We start from the raw sequence: 20,262 nt of genomic DNA, 5'->3' as shown, positions 1-20,262 counted from the left end.
TTATGATTTAGGAAACAAAACAAAAATGTTAGGTAAGTAAATATCTAATAAATATCTATAATATCTAAATTAAATATCTAAAATAATTAAATAAATAAATAAGCACTAGAACTACAAAGGCAGTGATGCTTTCTACATTTTGCTATATTAACTTTAAATAATAAACAAACAACTGCAGTATCTGAGATTACATGTTTGAAGTTTATGCTTACAACATCGTTATTTTACTAAAATCACACAAAACATTTCTAAGTGTTTATTTATTTATTTATTTTTGGTCATATTGGTTAAATCGACTGTATGCTTTAAAGATGTCATATCATATTGTAAAAAAATAAAAACACAACATGCTTTTATCCTCCACAATATTCTGTTTATTTCTAAATGTGTTGGCATTTAGACTTTCACATGGACTTTAAAACCAAAATATTAACTGGGATGAAAAAAACTTTGATCTCCCACTCGCCGGACAAAGAGTGTGGCAATCTCCTTCAGGGGGCAAATAATATCATTTACTAAATAATACATGACAAAAAAATATGATGCAAGAAAACTGTAACTTGAAAATGGCTCCAACTTGAACCCCTTACAAAATCTAAAAAGGTTGGGATATTGTGTCTAATGTTCAAAATATGCAGAGGGTGACTGTTTCATTAAAACTACAAATGGACAAATACCTGCAATATTGGGACAAATGGATTGTGCTTATGCCTTAAATCCATGTAAACCGATCTTTATATGAATTTGTTCAAGTTATCTGTTGTTTTATGTATTTGTGACTTAAGGACATATGTGACCAGTCAACTGTTCATTTAAGTTCTGATGATTGTATTGTTTTTTTTTTACATTCATTACTATTATTATTAATATTATTATCATTAAAAAGTTATACTTCCTTAAAAGTATTAATGAATGTACAGTAAATATAACCTGACAAAAAAAACATTCTGCACAATATACAGTACTATAAGCAGTCAGAGCTCCTGTAATAAAGGTTAGGATTTTGGAATTTCAGTAGTAAAATTCAGGGTGAGAAAATGAACAGCACATTTTCATTTGTAAGTGAACTGACCCTTAATAAAAAGGTAAACTACATTGTCCCTCACCGATATCCCAGGTCAGGGGGTCGTTGCTGGCAAGCTCTTGGCGTCCAATGACATACCAGACACATGCCAACCAGTGTGCCAGGAGGGCAAACACGGACATCAGCAGGGTCAGGACCACAGCGCTGTACTGAGAATAGCCATCCAGCTTCTGCAGCAGACGCAGGAGACGCAGCAAACGCACCGTCTTTAATAAGTGCACCAGTGATGTCTGAAAAATAAACACACACACACACACACAACAATAAACAGATGGAAATTAATAATTTCTCATGCAAACAAACCCAGGTTGATTGGGATGTACTAGTATTTATACGTTTTATCATACATAAAACTACAGATAAAACACAATTGTAATGTAGAGGAAATGTGGAGGAAATAATTGTTAACAGGTTGTCTTTCGTAGAAATGAACCATGGTTTTATGTCTTTTTTTTTTTATTTTTTATAAATTGTATAACAGTTTTACTACAAATATCAGAAGTAGTACCAGAATTTCATCTTTAGTGGGCTCAACCTTCATTACAGCTGTCGATAACGTTAAATTCTTCCACTGAACATTATAATCTTTTAAGCAAAAACAACCAATAAAACATTATATTTATTTATTTATTCTTATTTACAACTGTTGATTCAATAACTCACTCCTAAAAACGTCATGTCTCATAACTAGATGAATCACTTTTGAAGAATTGATCAGTGATGTACATTTTAGATGGTTGGTTGTCTCCACCTACTGGCTTTACAATGTAAACGCTCATTTGTTGCGACAAGTTGTTTTAAAAACGGTGATTTAAATTTTTACCATAAACATCATTATTTATATCTGAAGTGTATGCTGTTATCCCAGTAATTTAATTTGATTGTTTATAACTGTTTATAACTCTAATTGAGACTAAACACTGAATCTCTCACAGGGTCAAACGTAGATTTAAATGCACGGCATTATCACACATGCACAGAATAGCATTTTATATATATATATGTGTGTGTGTGTGTGTGTGTGTGTGTGTGTGTGTGTGTGTGTGTGTGTGTGTGTGTGTGTGTGTGTGTGTGTGTGTGTGTGTGTGTGTTTGTGTGTGTGTGTGTACACAGGTGCTATACAGTCCGCCTTAGGGTCTAGAACTGATCCTGACAAATACTATGATTATACTATGGTTAGTGTTGCAAAACTTTGGTTAATTTTATATTAATAACTAATTTATGAAATGGTTAATAAATGATTCATGCTTGGCTATGGTGTTTCCCTAGTAATCAAATGGTACAGAATTTGTAGTGAAGCTGTGTATATGAATAGAAGTCAATGGGTTAAAAATGGTTACTGCACTTGTACTATAGCAAAACCATGGTCCATTTCCATGAGGGGTTGAATTATTTGAAAATTGATCATTCTGCTTATACCACACCTAGACATTGTTCAGGCTTCTCAAACAGCAGCAGTGTATAGAACTAGTTAAAAACTTAAAAAGTAGTTGTGATATATTGTAATGCAGTCAAGACCTGTCTGGAGCTACTTTGTGTTTACTTTGTGTTTATTTGAAAATAATTGCACACTTAAAATGCTCATCAGCCAATCAAACTCATGCATTCAACAGCAACATAGTAAAAGAATAAGATCAATCACAAAAGTAAGAGTATGTACAGTATTTACAGATTTAACATGTATTCTCACCACTGAGATGTTGAATAAATAGAGCAGGTCAAAGGGCAGAGCAGCGATGAGGTCCAGGATGAACCAGGTAGTACAGTAGTGCAAACAAATCGAGCGAGTATCATAAACCACCTGACCCGCAGGGCCAACATAAGTGGTTCGGAAATTCAGTATAATATCTAGAAAAAGAAAAATGTATAAAAGATTATTACTTGATTCACAGCATTTAAAAAAATCTATACCAATAATAATCATAAACAGTGTTCTTTCTAGGCAAATATTGACTGCGGATGCATGAATATTAAAAACATGTTAATTAGAGTGATGAAGCCTTGTACAGTACATGCTGGACTCAATAAATATTCATGATTCTTGTTCTGTGCAGATTTTTATTAAGCGGTACATTTAGTTCCATCAATTAATTCTTTTACCGCATCTGTGTTCATGGGGTTTATTAAAATTACCACTGGCTTCGGGTCACAGTGGAGCATTTTCTTAATAAGAGAGATTTATGGCAAGATTTACTAACAGTTTATGCCAACACAGCTCTCTTTTGCCATCTAAAAAAATGGCAGAATGCCAAAAAAAAAAGATTAAAAATTATTGATTCAAATTGATTTTAGGAAATATTTTTATTTTGGGAAACTATTATTTTAATACATTTCAAAGCAGAGTATCTTTCAAAATGATAGCATTATATACTGTACAGATAACCACACTCTACATATTATATTGTTTCTAAATTATAATGTCGAGTAGTGTATTTTACCGTGTTTACATTGTTTACTGTCTGTATTTCCACACACTTTCTTGTACTGTAAACACAAAATTTGCACACATTTTTCGTAGACTGTATTAATTTTTTTAGCTCTGTATCTTTTATGCAACTATTAATTCTGGACTTGACTCGTGCTTTTATCTTTTTTCACTCAGAAGAAATCTCAATGACTCACTAACTAGTCTAATAATTTGGTCATAATGAGTGTTCAGTAATTGACACACTGATTTAAATGATCCGATCAGGATGAATCTCCAGTTAATGATTCACTAATTGGAAATATTTGATCAGAACAAATCTCCAGTTAATAACAAACTGTTTCAACTGATTCAATCAGAATGAATCTCCAGCTAATGATTCACTAATTGGACATATTTGATCATAATGAGTCTCCAGGTAATGACAAACTGATTCAAATGATTCAATTAGAATAAATCTCCAGTGAATGATTCACTAATTGGAAATATTTAGTCAAAACAAATCTCCAGTTAATAACACACTGATTCAAATGATTTGATCAGAATGAATGTTCAGTTACTGACTCACTAATTGGAATTAATTGGTAAGAAAGAGTCTCCAGGCGATGACACGCTGATTCAAATGACTTGATCAGAATGAATCTCCAGTTAATGATTCATTAATTGGAATAATTAGTCATAATGAGTCCTCGGTTAATGACACACTGATTCAAATGATCCGATCAGGACAAATCTCCAGGTAAGGACTCATTAATTTAAATTATCTGGTCAGAATCTCCAGTAAATAACATACTGATTCAAATGATTCAGTCACAATGAATCACAATGATTCACTAATTGGAAATATTTGGTCATAATGAGTCTCAAATTAATCTCCAGTTAATGACTCACTATGATCTGGTCAGAACAAATCTCCAGCTAACAAGTCACTGATATAAATGATTCGGTGAAAATGAGTCTCTAGTTAACAAGTCCCTGATTCAAATGATCCAGTGCTCCAGTCAAAGCAATTCACTGAATTACCCAAGTGTGACTCAAAATGGTCTAAATCTTGATCATGAGGCCTGAAAAGGTAAACTTATTATTCATTAAATCTCTTAATTTTTTTGTCTAAAACCCAGATCATATTGGCAGTGTGGATTTGAAAGATAGTTTCAGTAGGAGCTGAAGGTGTGATGTTTCACTTTGCTAACATGTTTAAGGTGAAAGAGCTCAGCGGATGTCAGAAGTTAACACTGTTTAAAATTGGAACAGAGGTGGAAATGAGCCCTGAAAACAGCATACCGAGGATGAAGAGCATCTCCACAGCTATATCACTGACGATGGTGGTCCTGGAGCTGGAGTCGCAATCCGGGCTGTCGAGTTGGCTGTCGTCTGGGGTGGAGAAGCAGACGTTGTAGGGGACGGTGACAGCCACGTAAAATGTGGCAAGGAGGATCAACCAATCCCACATGGCCTTGCACACGCTGTAATGAAGCAAAATGAAGCGAGATTTCTGCACCGACGCCACCTTGTATTCGGGGAGAGTTGGCTGTGAAAACACATTCTGTGGAAAACATGAAAAGAAACATTTTAAATGTACAGTTGAAGTCAGAATTATTAGCCCTCCTCAATTATTACCCCCCCCCCCCCCCCTGTATATTTATTAAACAATTTCTGTTTAATGAAAGTAAGATTTTTTTTCAGCACATTTCTAAACATAACAGTTGTAATAACTAATAACTGATTTATTTTAGCTTTACCATGATAAATATTTTACTAGATATTTTTCAAGGTGCTATTATTTAGCTTAAAGTACAATTTAAAGGCTTAACTAGGTTAATTAAGTTAATTAGGCAGGTTATTGTGTAACCGTGGTTTGTTCTGTAGACACTAAAAAAGAATATTGGTTAAAAGGGCTAATAATTTTGACACTAAACTAGTTTTCCAAAAATTAAAAACTGCTTGTATTCTAGTCAAAACAAACCAAATAAGTCTCTCATCTAGAAAAAAAAATATTATAGGAAATACTGTAAAATATTCCTTGCTCTGTTAAACATCATTTGGGAAATATTGGAAAAAGCAAAACAAAATTCAGAGGAAGGCTAATAAATTTGATTTCAACAGCAATCATGGCTTTAAATGTTGTTTAATAAAAACTTCTACATTTCAGGAAAAGAAAAGCAAGACATAACTTGGATGTCATTGCAGTATATTAAGAGCCTCTCAAGCAGAAGTATTTTTTCTTTTTTGTGTGTGTACAAGCAAATTACTTTTCTGCAGTTGGTGATTTAAAGGTATAGTTCAAAGAAAAATTAAAATGTCCTTTCCATTTATTATCACTCAAGTGGTTCTAAATTTGCATGGTTTTCTATCTACAATACAAGATATTCTGAAGAATGTTGGAACGCAGCAGCCATTGACATTCATAGCATTCAAAAAAAGAAAAAAAAAAGATATGACAATATATGTCATAAAACAAGATATGTTTCCATCCACCTATTTTCATGCCAATTTAGATTTTTTTTTGCATTATTATCTAATGGAAACACCAAGATGTGAATACATTTTTTAAAATGTGCATAAAAATAATGTATATGTGCAACTGAGTAGAATAAACATTTTACCTATAGAGCCAGATCAGTCTCAAAAATAATACATTAACAAAATATTGTTCATACATTATTCATCCATTTACAAAATCCAATTAGTAAATTCGAAACACGATTCGTAATTACACAAATCCAATTCATAAATTCAAAACAATTTGCAATTCGTAAAAACAAAAATCCAATTCATTTGGCAAAAATATTTATGTTCTTTACAAATTGCGTGTTGCTTTTATGAATTGTATTTTTAATTTACGAATTGTATTTTGTAAATATAAATTGTGCTGTGTATGTATAAATTTTATATTGTAAATTTATTATTTTTGAGACTAATCTAGCTCCATATTTATCTGAAAAGAAAAAAATGTGCACAAATTACAATGGAAGCACATTTACCAAATAAACTCCAGCATCAAAAGATTTGTGATTTATTTTTAACAAGCGCACATTGCCAATTTATATAGTGAAATGGCAATTCACCTTTTTTTAGAATTGGGATCTGATGGGATTAAATTAAAGGACAAACCAGCATACTCGTCCTCATTGAGTTATTAGAAACTGTGTTTTATTTATGAATGTTTTACACATTGCTGGATTCTACACAATCAGTTTGTGTTGGGAGAACATGACAGAATTAAGTTAGCTTAATAGTTTTTACAAATTTAAGTGGAATAAACATAAAACAATTAAATTGTACTAAAAACCTAAAGAATTGTATAGTTTTAGCTTATTTTATATTAGTAGTTTGAACAAACAGCAATCATACTTTTTTGAGTGTGTGCAATATTACAGGTTTGCATATACAGTTGAAGTCAGAATTATTAGACCCCCTGTTTACCCCCCCCCCCCCCATTTGTTTAACGGCCAGCAGATTTTTTCAACACATTTCTAAACATAATAGTTTTAATAACTCATTTTTAATAATTTTTTATTTTATCTTTTCCATGATGACAGTAAATAATATTTGACTAGATATTTTTCAAGACTCTTCTATACAGCTTAAAGTGACATTTAAAGGCTTAACTAGAGTTAAGTTAACTAGGCAGGTTAGAATAATTAGGCAAGTCAATGTATAATGATGGTTTGTTCTGTAGACTTTCGGGGGGAAAAAAACATATCTTAAAGGGGCTTCTTAAAATGGTGTTTAAAAAATTAATAACTGCTTTTTTTTTAGACGAAATAAAACAAATAAGACTTTCTCCTGAAGAAAAAATATTATCAGACATACTGTGAAAATTTACTTGCTCTGTTAAACATCATTTGTGTAATATTTGATAAAGAAAAAAAAATTCAAAGGGGGGCAAATAATTCTGACTTCATCTAAGTCTAATTCGCATCTTTAGATGAAAACACGAGTAATGGCGTCTGCTTTGCAACATTCTTCAAAATATCTTCATCTGTGTTCAATAGCAGAAAAAAAGCTTGAACAAATAGAGAGTTAGTAAATGATGACAAGTAAAAGAGTTTAAATTTTGGGGTGTACTATCGCTTTAAGTGTTGTTATAAACCTCAAAGCGCGTCTATACTTTCTTCTGTGGAGTTCATTTTTTAGGCTGATTTTAATCCAAATATTCTTCAATACGTCTCTCTTTTGTGCGAATGTGGGCCATGCTGTGCCCACGTCATTGGAACTTTTAAATTAACTGTTGACCCAGCGTGCACCAAATGTGCAATGTGCACGTGCTGTCGCCTCATTAAAAAGAAAAAAGAAGTGTAGCTCAAGAGAAGTTGCTTTTTGCTACATTAGTCCTGAACCAGTAACCTTAGAAAAACACATGCTTATGATGGACAGAGATGGTGTGCTGTGCTACAAAAAAGTGACCTTCATGTAAAGTTTTGTTCTAACAATCCAAACTAAATGAAGTTAACTTTTTAAATGTTGATGTTTACAGCAAAACTCCCTTCTTTATGGAAATGATGCTTGTTTCTCATGAAGACTATCTGGTGCCTTATGAAATTATGATATTGAACAGTTCAGAGATACCCGTGCTTGATTTTTTATGTCTGTGAGCAATAATCTGAATGTGAATTCAGTCTTTTTGCCCTACAAAAAGCACTTCAAAATCAAATCACTATTGATTTGCTTCCCGAAGGTTCATTGACTCTCCACCTGGAGCATTCAGAAAGATTATCTGAGGAAAAATATATAGCTTGGCATTCTGAATAGGTGCAGGTACAGCTCAAAATGACACACAACAGAAATAATGGTAACACTTCACAAAAAGGGACAGGACAAATGATGTATATGTAAACTATACATTATTATTATTATTATTATTATTATTGAGCAATTCCAGTGTTAAGGGTGTGACATTAGCAGTGAGAACTTACATAGAAAGTATATGTTAACATTATACTAAAACATCTGCCTCCGAAACTACTAACCATAGAGTTGTGATATCAGAAAAATATCAATCCATAAGCATTTTTTTAGGTTTTTTATGAGGTTATGAGTGTGACCCAAAAAGTTTAAAGTATACAACATACTTTGTAAAAATTCTATTAATTAAACTGCACAATCCAAAAGAAATAATGCTAATCAAAAGGATAAAAGTTGGCATTGATAGAGGGATTTTTGAGTATTTTTACAGTACTGCAAAATACAAGCCTACTCATTAAACGTTTTGTCTGAAAACTTGGCAAAGTTGACGTGCATGGAATTGCTCATAATTATTAGTTAAGGTATTCGCTAATTAAGAACTAACTTTAATTATAACTTGAGTCATTTACTTGTGAATAATGGCTACCTTAGTTTCTAGTTCATGTTTGTTGATTAATGTATTATTTAACACTTTAGTTAAAGCTAAATGTAACTCACTCTTTAATTAACTAATGACTTTACTTGGAGGGGCACATTCTTATTAACTCATTCTTAACAACTCTTGTGTTTAAACGTACACTTTTTTATGTAGACAGAACACTTTTGTATTGTTTTTTTTTTTTTAGTCTAAACATACGGATATGCATGTACAAGAATTTAACAGCATTTAAGAATGATTTATAAATAAAGTACCCCTCCAAGTAAAGTCATGACATGATACAATAACAGATAATAAGGTTCTGTTAGCCAGTATTCACACATGCATAATAATATTTAGTTTGCAGTGTAGTGCATCCCTATTCATGCTGTTATTATAAAGAGTTTAACATCTTCTCTAATAAAATTCCAGGGCTACTCTTAATGCGAACTATATTTCACCACAAAAAAGACGAGATTGTCTTCAAATTTATTTTCTTAATCTCTTTCATTTGAATAGTGTATGTTTCTGTTGTATTACCCTGCAGCTATTGCATTTAAAATACAAATATTTTATACAGGACAGTGTTTCAGGTTGATTTAAATAATCATTTAATGATTCATTAAAAGAATCAGTTCATAAGAATTTCTTGTTTAGGGAATCAGACAACAGTGATTGTGCTGTACTGTAGTTTCTGTTGCTCATGAGTTGGACTACAATGTTCAACTTTTATGTTTTTGATTCACCAAAAAAACTGGTTAATAAGTCATTTGTTCATTAATTTAACTACACTTTAATACATTTTACAATCAAAGACATAACCTGAGGCTAGACTAGCATAGTACTGTGCATCATTTGAGAATTGAAAGAATGTTTGTTTGTTATTTGTTTGTTTTATTTTGGTAAAATGTTTTTCTTGTTTTCCTTGCATACTTAATTAAAACATGTCAACAGAGACAATATTTCTTTTACGCACATTACTGGGAATTTTCAAAATTCCTTTATTAAACCTAAAATAACTTACAATAGCTGAAACGTGTAGGCTAGTATCCCTAATTAAAATATATATGGTCAAATAATGATGTCAAAACTATTTACATTTATTTGTTGCATATAATGGCAAAGCAGTGGTGCAGTAGGTAGTGCTGTCGCCTCACAGCTAGAAGGTTGCTGGGTCGCTGGTTCGAGCCTCCGCTCAGTTGATGTTTCAGTGTGGAGTTTGCTTGTTCTCCCTGTGTTCATGTGGGTTTCCTCCGGGTGCTCCGGTTTCCCCCACAGTCCAAAGACATGCGGTACAGGTGAATTGGGTAGGCTAAGTTGTCCGTAGTGTATGAGTGTGTGTGTGAATGAGTGTGGATGTTTCCAAGAGATGGGTTGTGGCTGGAAGGGCATCCGCTGTGTAAAAATGTGCTGGATAAGTTGGCGGTCCATTCCGCTGTGGCGACCCCAGATTAATAAAGGAACTAAGCCGACAAGAAAATGAATGAATGATATTACTTTTAAGTAGGCTATTTAAAAAATATATATATATATATTATTGTTGTTTTGGAAAACACACCCATGGTCAAGTTATATGTCTTTGATTCACTAAAAGTACTGTCTCATAAGAGTCATTTGTTCATGATTCAGACTACACTGTTCGCATTGTATGTTTTTGATTTACTAACTAAACAAGACCAGTTTTATAAAAGTTAACAGTTATGTGAACTGAACCACACTGGTCACACACAAAAAAGAAAACATTGCATTTGCCCGACTACAATGCTTGTGTAGAAGCTGAAAGAGCCACTTGTACATGAACTGGACAACACATATCATATGTTTTTGATTCACTAATAATAGTCTAATAAGAATCAATTGTTCATATCAGTATATGCTAGATTCAATGTATGTTACCTTTCACTTGCAGCCCAGAAGGACATCTGAAATAAAGATCTTTGCTACATTATTCTTTCCTTTTATGCACATTTAATAACACAGATAGCAGACAGAACTTCGCTTCATAAAGAATTATTATGAAGTTAAATGGGTCATTTACTGAAGTTTATGAACAAATACATTCAGCCACTGATTGATACAATTAAGATAATGATTCATCATATAATCTTATATATAATAATGGTATACTAACATATTACAACCATTTTCAGGCATAGAGTTGAAGTCAAAATGATTAGTCCTCTTGTGACTTATTTATTTTCAAATATTTTCCTAATTGATGTTTAACAGAGCAAGGAATTTTTCACAGTATTTCCAATAATATTTTTTCTTCTGGAGAAAGTCTTATTTGTTTTATTTTGGCTAGAATAAAAGCTGTTTTAATTGTTTAAACCATTTTGAGGTTATTATTATAAGCCCCCTAAATTCTAAATAAATTTTACACTCTGGTTTCTCATTCTTACTCAGTTATGTTGAAGATATATTTTTTTAGGTACAGTACATGCCGTTTGGAGTGCTCTTTTCATCGCCGAAAGTTCAATAGATGTGTTTTTTTAATACAAAGCCAGTCGTTTGCATAACATTTATTAAAAAAAAAGAAAGAAAACACGTTACATCACGACCTAAAAAAGCGTAGGTGTTTATTTGTATGAAGTTTGAGCACCGTGTTCTTTTCAAACAGCAAGGACAGACTGTCCGATACAAAAGACTGATGTCTGAAATATTTTCTTCATGAAAGGAAGAATCAAATAATGAAATATTCGGGCAGATATCAACAAAATTGTGTTTATTCAATGAGTCTGACCTTTTCACTTCAACAGCCAGACTTCTGTTTCACATTGTTAGCTAGAAGAACAAGGACGTTTACTCTTTAAAAGCGTTGACGGGTTTGTAAGGTCAGTCACAATGGCAGAAAAAAACAAACATCTCATCTTTAAATGCTGCATCTTGCATCTTACTGCCTTCGGTAAAATAAAACAGCATACGTTAAGCCACAATATGTCAGATCTTTTCAATAAAATATCAAAAAAACACTAGAACAGTTTAAAGAATTAAGTCATTTGTATCATTTGTCACTTTAATAAAGGTTAATTTAATTTAATTATTTATACAAAGAAGCATTTTAATTTTACATTTGATTATTTAATTTGTTTGTATGCACCTGAATACTATGGAAGACTATGGTGGCAGTTAGAAATATAATAAAAATATTTAAAAAATACTAAAAATTAAAGCATAAAATTGTTTATAAATAAATTTAAATGGACAAATAAATAGATTTATTATAATGTGTTTATGTAAATTGTGTTTTTCAATGTAATTTATTAAAATAATAAAACAATGCATTTAAAAATAACATTTAAATGTACTGAATAAACAAATAGGCAATTTTATAAATGTGTTACGACTAAAGTTTATTTATTTTTTTATTATTGCTGTTTGTACTCTTTTTCTTTTGTCCCGCCTCCTTGCTGTTTTTCTGTTGTCTTATAGGCTCCCTCGCCGGCGTGATTCCCCGCTCTGATTGGCTGCTGGTCTACGAGGCCTGTATATAAGGGAGCTTCCGGCAGGGATCGGCGGGCTCATTTCTGCTGCGTTCGGTGTTTGGAGTGGAGCTCCTGGGTTTCCCTCACCCCTTCGGCCGACAACCAACAATAATCAACTTTGTATTGATGACCATCCTATGCTTGAATATTTATTGAGAGTTTGAGCGTGTAGGGGTGACCTGCCTATTTATTTGATTACTTTTGACTTTGTTTATGTTAGGGAGTAAGGTAAGATTCTTGTATTTTTATTTAAATAGTAATAGGTAATTTAGTGGATTTATTTTATAGATTCTTTTGTTTGTTATTTTGGCCTGTGGTCACCCTGACGAAATGCTCATTTATATAAACCCTATTTTTCTATAATAAATATCTTCATATATACTCTCAATTGAGTGTGTGAGTTTGGTTGTCGACCGAAGGGAATCTTTTGCTTTAAGTTTTGTTAAGTTTGGGAAATCCACCACCCCAACACATTTGTTTGTTCTTCGTTTATTATGCCCTTTTTGTTTCCCCTAGACTTGGGGCCTAATAAAATGTTTATTAATTCATGTTAAAAAGTACGGAGCCAGATCAAAAATAATACATTTACAAAATTCATTTATAAAATGCAATTTGTAAATTCAAAGCACAATTCATAAATACAACACACAATTTAGGAATTCCCTAGGTAAAATAATTTTACCAAATGAATTGGATTTGTGTATTAATGAATTGTGCATTGGATTTACTAATCGGATCTGTGCATTTACAAATCGTGTTTTGAATTACCAAATTGGATTTGTGTATTTACAAATCATGTTTTGAATTTGTGAATTCAATTTGTGTATTTACGAATCGTGTTTTGAATTTAATAATTGAATTTGTGTATTTACGAACTTAAAAACTGAATTTTGTTAATGTGACTGTGTTGTAAATGTATGAACTATTTCGTATGTCTATTTTTTTTAGACTAATCTGGCTCCATATAAAAGTGCTTATTAATCAAACAATAAAAAAAGTATATTTATGAATCAATTTAAATATATTTAAATAGATAGATTAAAATAGATTTAATTTAAAATAGATAGATTTAAATGCATTATTTAAATAGCTTTCAAAAAAGGCATTCAACAAACGCTTTTCTCTATTTTCCACTTGGTTTTCTTTTTCCACATGCTTTTCTTGAGTTGAAAATAAATCTAGTTAAAAATGCCATTAGACACTCCACACATGATAGCAACCAATCAATTTTCACCTCTAGTTGAGCTAAACCCTCTCTCACTGAAACCCTCTCTCTCTAAATGAAACAACACAGCAGTGTTTTTATCTATTTGATTTGACCAGACCCTAAAGCACTGCTAATTTCATTTGTATCTTTGCTCTACTGTACTTATATAAGCTTGTCATTAGTTTGTTTTATTTTATTTTAGATATACTTCCTGACAGAGTCATCCTAATGCATTTAAATATATTGAATTCTTTCCAAATACAGCGCTCAACATGAGTACACCACTTACAAATCTCTCATTTACATGACATTTTTTCTTATTTTAATAAATATATCTGTTCAATAAATCTGTTCTGTTCAAATGCACCAAAATATTTTACCGATATTCCCTGAGAACTGGATAAAAATACTAATTTTCAAAATGTAGTCATTCATGTTGAGCACTGTAGGTGAAATCAGGGACACCACTAGAGGGGAAAATTCTGGGCCCCCAAGAGCTACTATTAGGGGGGTTAATTTAATGCTCTACACCCTTTCCATGCTCCACCCCTCCCCCCCAAACCCCCTAAAAAAAACTTTCATAGGCTCCATGCCAGCCCGCAGCTGTACTCGTCATCCACCTGTCACAAACCAGTTTCTTTCTTCTGTTTCCAAAAAAAAATCGTAGGTGTTTATTAATACAAAATTTGAACTGTGTGTTCTTTTCAAACAGCAAGGACAGAGTGTCCTATACAAGTGGCTGATGTCTGCAAAATTTCTTTTAAAATATATTTTACCACGAAAGAAAATACTTAGAAAATGCAAAAACCACTGACTTACATAGTATTTGTTTTTATGACTAGAAAAGAAAAGGTTCTGAAGCACTTGAGGGTGAGTAAATAGTGGGTAAAAATCTATTTTTAGGTGCGCTGTGGCTTTAAGTGCACTTAACTTCAGCGTATATATATATATATATAGTACTCATTGACTTAAATTCAGACTTCATGCAGTTTAAAGCAGACACAATAAACTGTAACGTTTGCAACTTAATTTTACTGAATAATTTATCCAATACATTGATTTACATTAGATTTTTTTTTGTACCTGAATACTGTTAGACTTTCCAGAAAACCCTAAAGCACTGCTAATTTTTATTTGTATCTTTGCTCTATTGTATTTATTTCATTTAGATGCCCTCCCCGACAAAATCATCACGATCAATCTAAATAAATGTTTAATAATTATTTAATTGGCAGGCAGTGGCGCAGTAGGTAGTGCTGTCGCCTCACAGCAAGAAGGTCGCTGGGTCGCTGGTTCGAACCTCGGCTCAGTTGGCGTTTCTGTGTGGAGTTTGCACGTTCTCCCTGCCTTCGTGTGGGTTTCCTCCGGGTGCTCCGGTTTCCCCCACAGTCCAAAGATATGCGGTACAGGTGAATTGGTTAGGCTAAATTGACCGTAGAATGTGTGTGTGTGAATGTGTGTGTGGATGTTTCCCAGAGATGGGTTGCGGCTGGAAGGGCATCTGCTGCGTAAAAACTTGCTGGATAAGTTGGCGGTTCATTCTGCTGTGGCGACCCCAGATTAATAAAGAGACTAAGCCGACAAGAAAATGAATGAATGAATATTTAGAAAAATGCTGAAACCACTGACTTACATAGTGTTTGTTTTTCCTACTACTAAAGAAAAGATTTGGAACCACTTGAGGGTGAGTAAATAGTGGGTAAATATCTATTTTTAGTCAAACTATATGGCTTTAAGTGCACTTGACTTCAGGGTATATACAGGACTTATAAAGTTAAATTCAATAGCTCTGAAGGCCTTTTTAAGGCTCAATCCATATATTTTAAGACCACATTGCCACTTTAGGTGTTAAACATTAACATTAGTGACATTTTAACTTATAGCAGATCTACTAAATGCTGACTGCAAGAAAGCACAACTATAGAGTCTTGTTTTAATAACTCAACTCTAATTCAGAAGGGTGGGAATGAAGCAAAGGAGACTTATTTTCATAAGAAAGAGAAAAAATAGGAAACAATAATTAGACCAGTAAGAAAACCTGTTCTTTTTGTGGGGCTAAACTGATTAAACTTTAGACTCTCTTTTAATACAGCTCAACACATTCATAAAGACACTAGTGATGCACAGCAATCTTGATATTACATGGTTGACTACATTTTGTTCCTAGCAAACTTGCTAATTCTAATAGCAAGTTCCAATTTATTTTAGAAACCAGAAAGGTATGTGACATTTTTTAAATATCTGCTCTATATGAAAGGCAAAAAATTACACTTTCAACACAATCTACAAAAACATGCATTATACATTAGTGTGGGCAGATTTAAAATAGATTGGATAATGTAAAAATAAAGTCAAAACAAACTGATGTTGTGAAATTTTGCTACATAAAACATATCTGCACTAAATGAAAACAGCAGACAATCATTCATTCATTCATTCATTTCCTTCAGCTTAGTCCATTATTTATCAGGGGTCACCACAGCGGAATGAACCGACAACTGTTCCGGCATGTTTTATGCAGGGGATATGGCCTTCTAGCTACAACCCAGTACAGGGAAACACCATACACACTCATTCACACACACTCATGCACTACGGCCAATTTAGTTTATTCAACTCACCTGTAGCGCATGTCTTTGGACTGTGTGGCAAACCGGAGCACCCGGAGGAAAATGGAAGAACATGCCAACTCCAAACAGAAATGCCAACTGGCCCAGCCAGGACTCGAACCAGGGACCTTCTTGCTGTGAGGCGACAGTGCTAACCACCAAGCCACCGTGTCGCTCCCCTTCATTTACATTAAGGTATTAATTATAATTAAGTGATCAAGTGATTTATATTTACTCACATTTGGCAGCTTTCGTTTGCTCCTATTAGTGAACTGGCAGGTCAAGTGGTACAGGACGTTGCGGCCACGCTCTCGAGCTTGACTCAGGTGAGTTCGACCCACTTTCCTGCCGTGACGTCTGTCCTCTAACAAAACAGCAAAATCAAAGCGTGTGAAAATAATTAATCGAATGATCAACCATAACTGGGATCAAACATGCTTTGTTGGCTCACTGCTAGCCTGTTACCTTCTGTGCTGGAGCCCAAATGGGATTTACCATACGAGTCAGTGATGTTTTTGAAGGACAGGAGAAAAAGGACCACTTCTCCTTTCTCATTTTTAATAGGGACAATGTCCAGCAGACACCAGAAAGTAGTACCTGTGGGTCAAGAAAGGCAAAATGTGAAAGCTTTAGTATTTGAATTGTCTCCTCATTAATTAAAAGTTCATTCATATCCAGAAAGAGTACAGAAAAATCATACTCAAGTAGAAGTACCATTACTTGCCCAAAAATGTAGTGCAAGTAGAGTAAAAGTATCTGTTAAAAATTTAAAAGTAGCCCTTTTAAAAGCACTCAAGAGTAGTGAGTATTACACTGTGAAAGGTTGAAGCGTTTACATGAAATTTGTGCATGTGAAAACGTAACATTTTGTAGTGCATTTAGTAATTGTTTCAGGGTCATTTAGTGATTTCAATAAAGATACAGTAAACATCAGTCATCTCATCAGTGATATACAGTAAACAATCTCTGAGTCATTGCGTGTAAAGATCCTTGCAGTGTGAGGATAAAGAATGAGCCTCCTCCATTCGGCCTCTTTACTTTCTCTTTACTTTACATGTACTCTTTACTTTACTCCTTTACTTTGGTGGATAAGGAAACAGTGTTCTACCCACTCCACTGAAGACATCTATTAGCCTACATATTTAATTTCGTTTGTTAAGCTCAAAGATTTGTTTCAAAACTATTTCTAAAATCAGTTCTAGTTTCCAGCAAAGGAATAAATTAATAATAATAATGAAGTGTGGTCAAAAAGCTGAGTTATATCCAAACACATGTCCTATTCTTATTATGGTGATGCATACATCTCCAAAACAAAACAGGTGGACAAATCCAAGCTTGTTTTTTGTAAAAACAAATATAAATATGCATTTAATAACTAATACTGCTAATAGTAATAGCATTATGCAAATTGTCATGACTAAACTGAAAAAGCCCCCTAAGGCGAAGAAGGCATGTAGGCAGTGGGTTTTATATTTAGGTAGAAATAATAATTTAGTAACATTTTAATCTTTAAATTTTTTTTTCATATGTAGAGATATTTGTGTATTGCTGTACATCCTGTGATTAAGCAATGTGTAAGCGTTTTGGACCGCATAGTCGTATAAATAAGGCACTCTGCGCTGGACTTTAGACCAGCTTTTAGATGGTCAACGGTGTGGTCTATTTCAGTTGCCCCAAAATAGCAATGCTCCAACAATGCACCTTAGTGAGTCCACAAAGTGGTGCAAATAAATTTGCTATTTAAATACCGTGGCACAAAACATGAAAATTAGGGCTGCGCTGATCTGAAAACAGCGACACATCACGCCATACATGTCATGCCATACATGTTTTGCAAAGATCTCATTGGACCAGATGTATGACAGGGCCCTTAATGAGTATTTTGGAGGTGTTCAAAAAAAATTGTGGGGAGGGTTTACAAATTGATGTTACACATTTTAATAGGTGTAAAACTAAAGTACATTTGAGTCCCACTTTATATTAAGATGCCTTAACTACTATGTACTTATATAAAAATATGTATAAATGTACTTAATGTGTTGGAGAAGACTTTTGATGCTCTTAAGGTGGGATACAGGTAAAGTTAGGCACAGGTTTGGCGGTATGGATAGGTGGAAATTTCCAGAAATTTCATTTTGCATGATATTGGCATCAAATTCAAAATTTGTAGTCAGGAGATGTGTAGCTTTTGACCTGTAACTTTTCTGTATTGCTCCAGGGTTAATTTACTATATTTGTTTATGAAATAATAAAATGTTTAGTGCAGTGCAATTTCTTTACATAACTTTTTTCATTTTGAACATTATAAACTTTAGATGATGGATAATAAAGCCCAAAGTGTCTTCTTTCCAAAGATACATGAACTGTGAATGTAAACCAAATTATTAAGCAACTTTTACTGTTTAAGTTTGGGAAGGTCATTTTTGAGAAAACAGAGCCTTGGAAAACTTTTTACAGAGATCTCATTTTGCCTGCTCTCTAATGCAAATTTGAAATATAAACTTACGAGACACTTGGCTTTCAATGCAAAAATATTGAACACAATAAAAAAAAATTCTCTTGACTTCACAATTTATAACATTTTTTTTATTTTAGAGCATGAAACCTTTCCCCTTTTACCACAGTAAAGCACAGATTTTAAGCCACTTAATATAAAGTGGGACCTAAAATTGTATGATAAATCATTATTTTAAAGGAGCATTTTTTTTAAAATCAAAACTATTTCCCTTATGCGTAACCACTACATATGCTTATTATATTATACACTACATTTGTCATTTAATGATGTTCAATGTGTTCAATTTAAAAAAAAAAAAGTGTTCTTTACCGTTCTTCCTGTAATAGCAGACCTCTGTCTGGAACTCTCTCTGTCCTTCCAAGGTTTTCTCCACCTGCTGAGTGACTCTCTCGCTTGTTTCCTGTCCATGCAGAAACTGACATGTGCACGTCTTCTTCATTACCTCAGTGCGCGCAAAGCCTGTGAGCTCGCAGAAGCCGTCTGAACAGTACACGATGGGGTATCCGCGACTCCCCTGAGCATTCCCCAGCAGGAAGTTACTGTCTGTACACAACAAATACAGACACACAAAGAAGAGAATTGATGAATGGTGTGATGCAAAAATAATATAATAAAAATAATAGTTGAATTATTAGCCCTCCTGTATTATTAGCCCCCTGTATACCCCACACCCCCAACATTTCGGTGTAACAGAAAGATTATTTATAATAGTTTTATTAACTCATTTCTAATAAGTGGTTTCTTTTGTCTATGCTATGATGTTGACAGTTTAATATGCCACTAGACGATTTTCAAGATGCTAGTATCCATCTTAAAGTTTGATTTAAAGGTGTAACTAGGTTAATTTGGGGTAAGTTATGGGTAATTAAGCAAGTCATTGTATAAAGTGGTTTGTTTTAAAGACAATCAAAAAATATGCTGTTTAAAGGGGCTTATAATATTGACTATAAGTGTTTTTTTTAAATTAAAAACAAATAATACTTTCTCCAGAAAAAACAAAAATTATAGGAAATACTGTGAAAAATTCCTTGCTCTGTTAAACATAATTTGGGAAATATTTGAGAAAAAGAAAACAAAAGTCACAGGAGGGCTAATCATTTTGACTTCAACTGTATATATAATAACAATAAGACAATAATTACTTGTTATGCCTTACATAAATGCAGAAAGTTCACATTATAAGATTTACCATAATTTCTCTACTTCTCATTAACATGCTAATAATAGATTTCCTGTTTGCTTCTGAATTCTTTAAGATCACTGTGCGAAAACTACAGCATCTGTGTACTGTTTCCATGGTGACTTTGCTATTCATTTTTTTCACTTACTGAAAGTTTAGCAGGGGTGAAGATTATATAAAATTGATTGACTGTGGGTGTTTATGGATGAGGATAAAATAAGCATTATGATGCACTCCGACTACTCTTAAAGAAAACTCATTCTTGTAACTTAATATAATTATGACACATTTCCACACGACTGAACTCTTTCAGCTCATTTAAACATAATTTAAAGTTGAAAGTAATTTGTACTTAACAGTAGGAAAGAAAATCTTTTTTTTCGTGTTTAAGTGGAAGTGGAAATAACATATTAGTCTTTTTCAAGAAA

The 20,262-nt window shown here is 33.0% G+C and overlaps 1 protein-coding gene across 1 annotated transcript in view; it reads right to left on the bottom strand.

Annotated features, from left to right (window-relative positions):
- The window catches only part of kcnh4a (potassium voltage-gated channel, subfamily H (eag-related), member 4a), a 53,495-nt gene that overhangs the window by 17,636 nt on the left and 15,597 nt on the right, over nt 1–20,262 (bottom strand). Inside the window, exons 2-7 of the mRNA NM_001322433.1 lie at nt 18,964–19,197; nt 16,602–16,733; nt 16,376–16,500; nt 4,794–5,055; nt 2,775–2,932; nt 1,107–1,314 (exon numbers count right to left, since the gene is read on the bottom strand). Of these exons, the coding sequence (NP_001309362.1) occupies nt 1,107–1,314; nt 2,775–2,932; nt 4,794–5,055; nt 16,376–16,500; nt 16,602–16,733; nt 18,964–19,197 (1,119 nt within the window). The remainder of the gene's footprint in view (nt 1–1,106; nt 1,315–2,774; nt 2,933–4,793; nt 5,056–16,375; nt 16,501–16,601; nt 16,734–18,963; nt 19,198–20,262) is intronic.

Source organism: Danio rerio, chromosome 3 (genome assembly GCF_052040795.2).
Source record: "Danio rerio strain M-AB ecotype USA chromosome 3, GRCz13ab, whole genome shotgun sequence".
Classification (NCBI taxonomy): domain Eukaryota; kingdom Metazoa; phylum Chordata; class Actinopteri; order Cypriniformes; family Danionidae; genus Danio; species Danio rerio.
The sequence above is the reverse complement of the archived record's forward strand: the minus strand, read 5'-3'. Positions and strand labels throughout refer to the sequence as shown.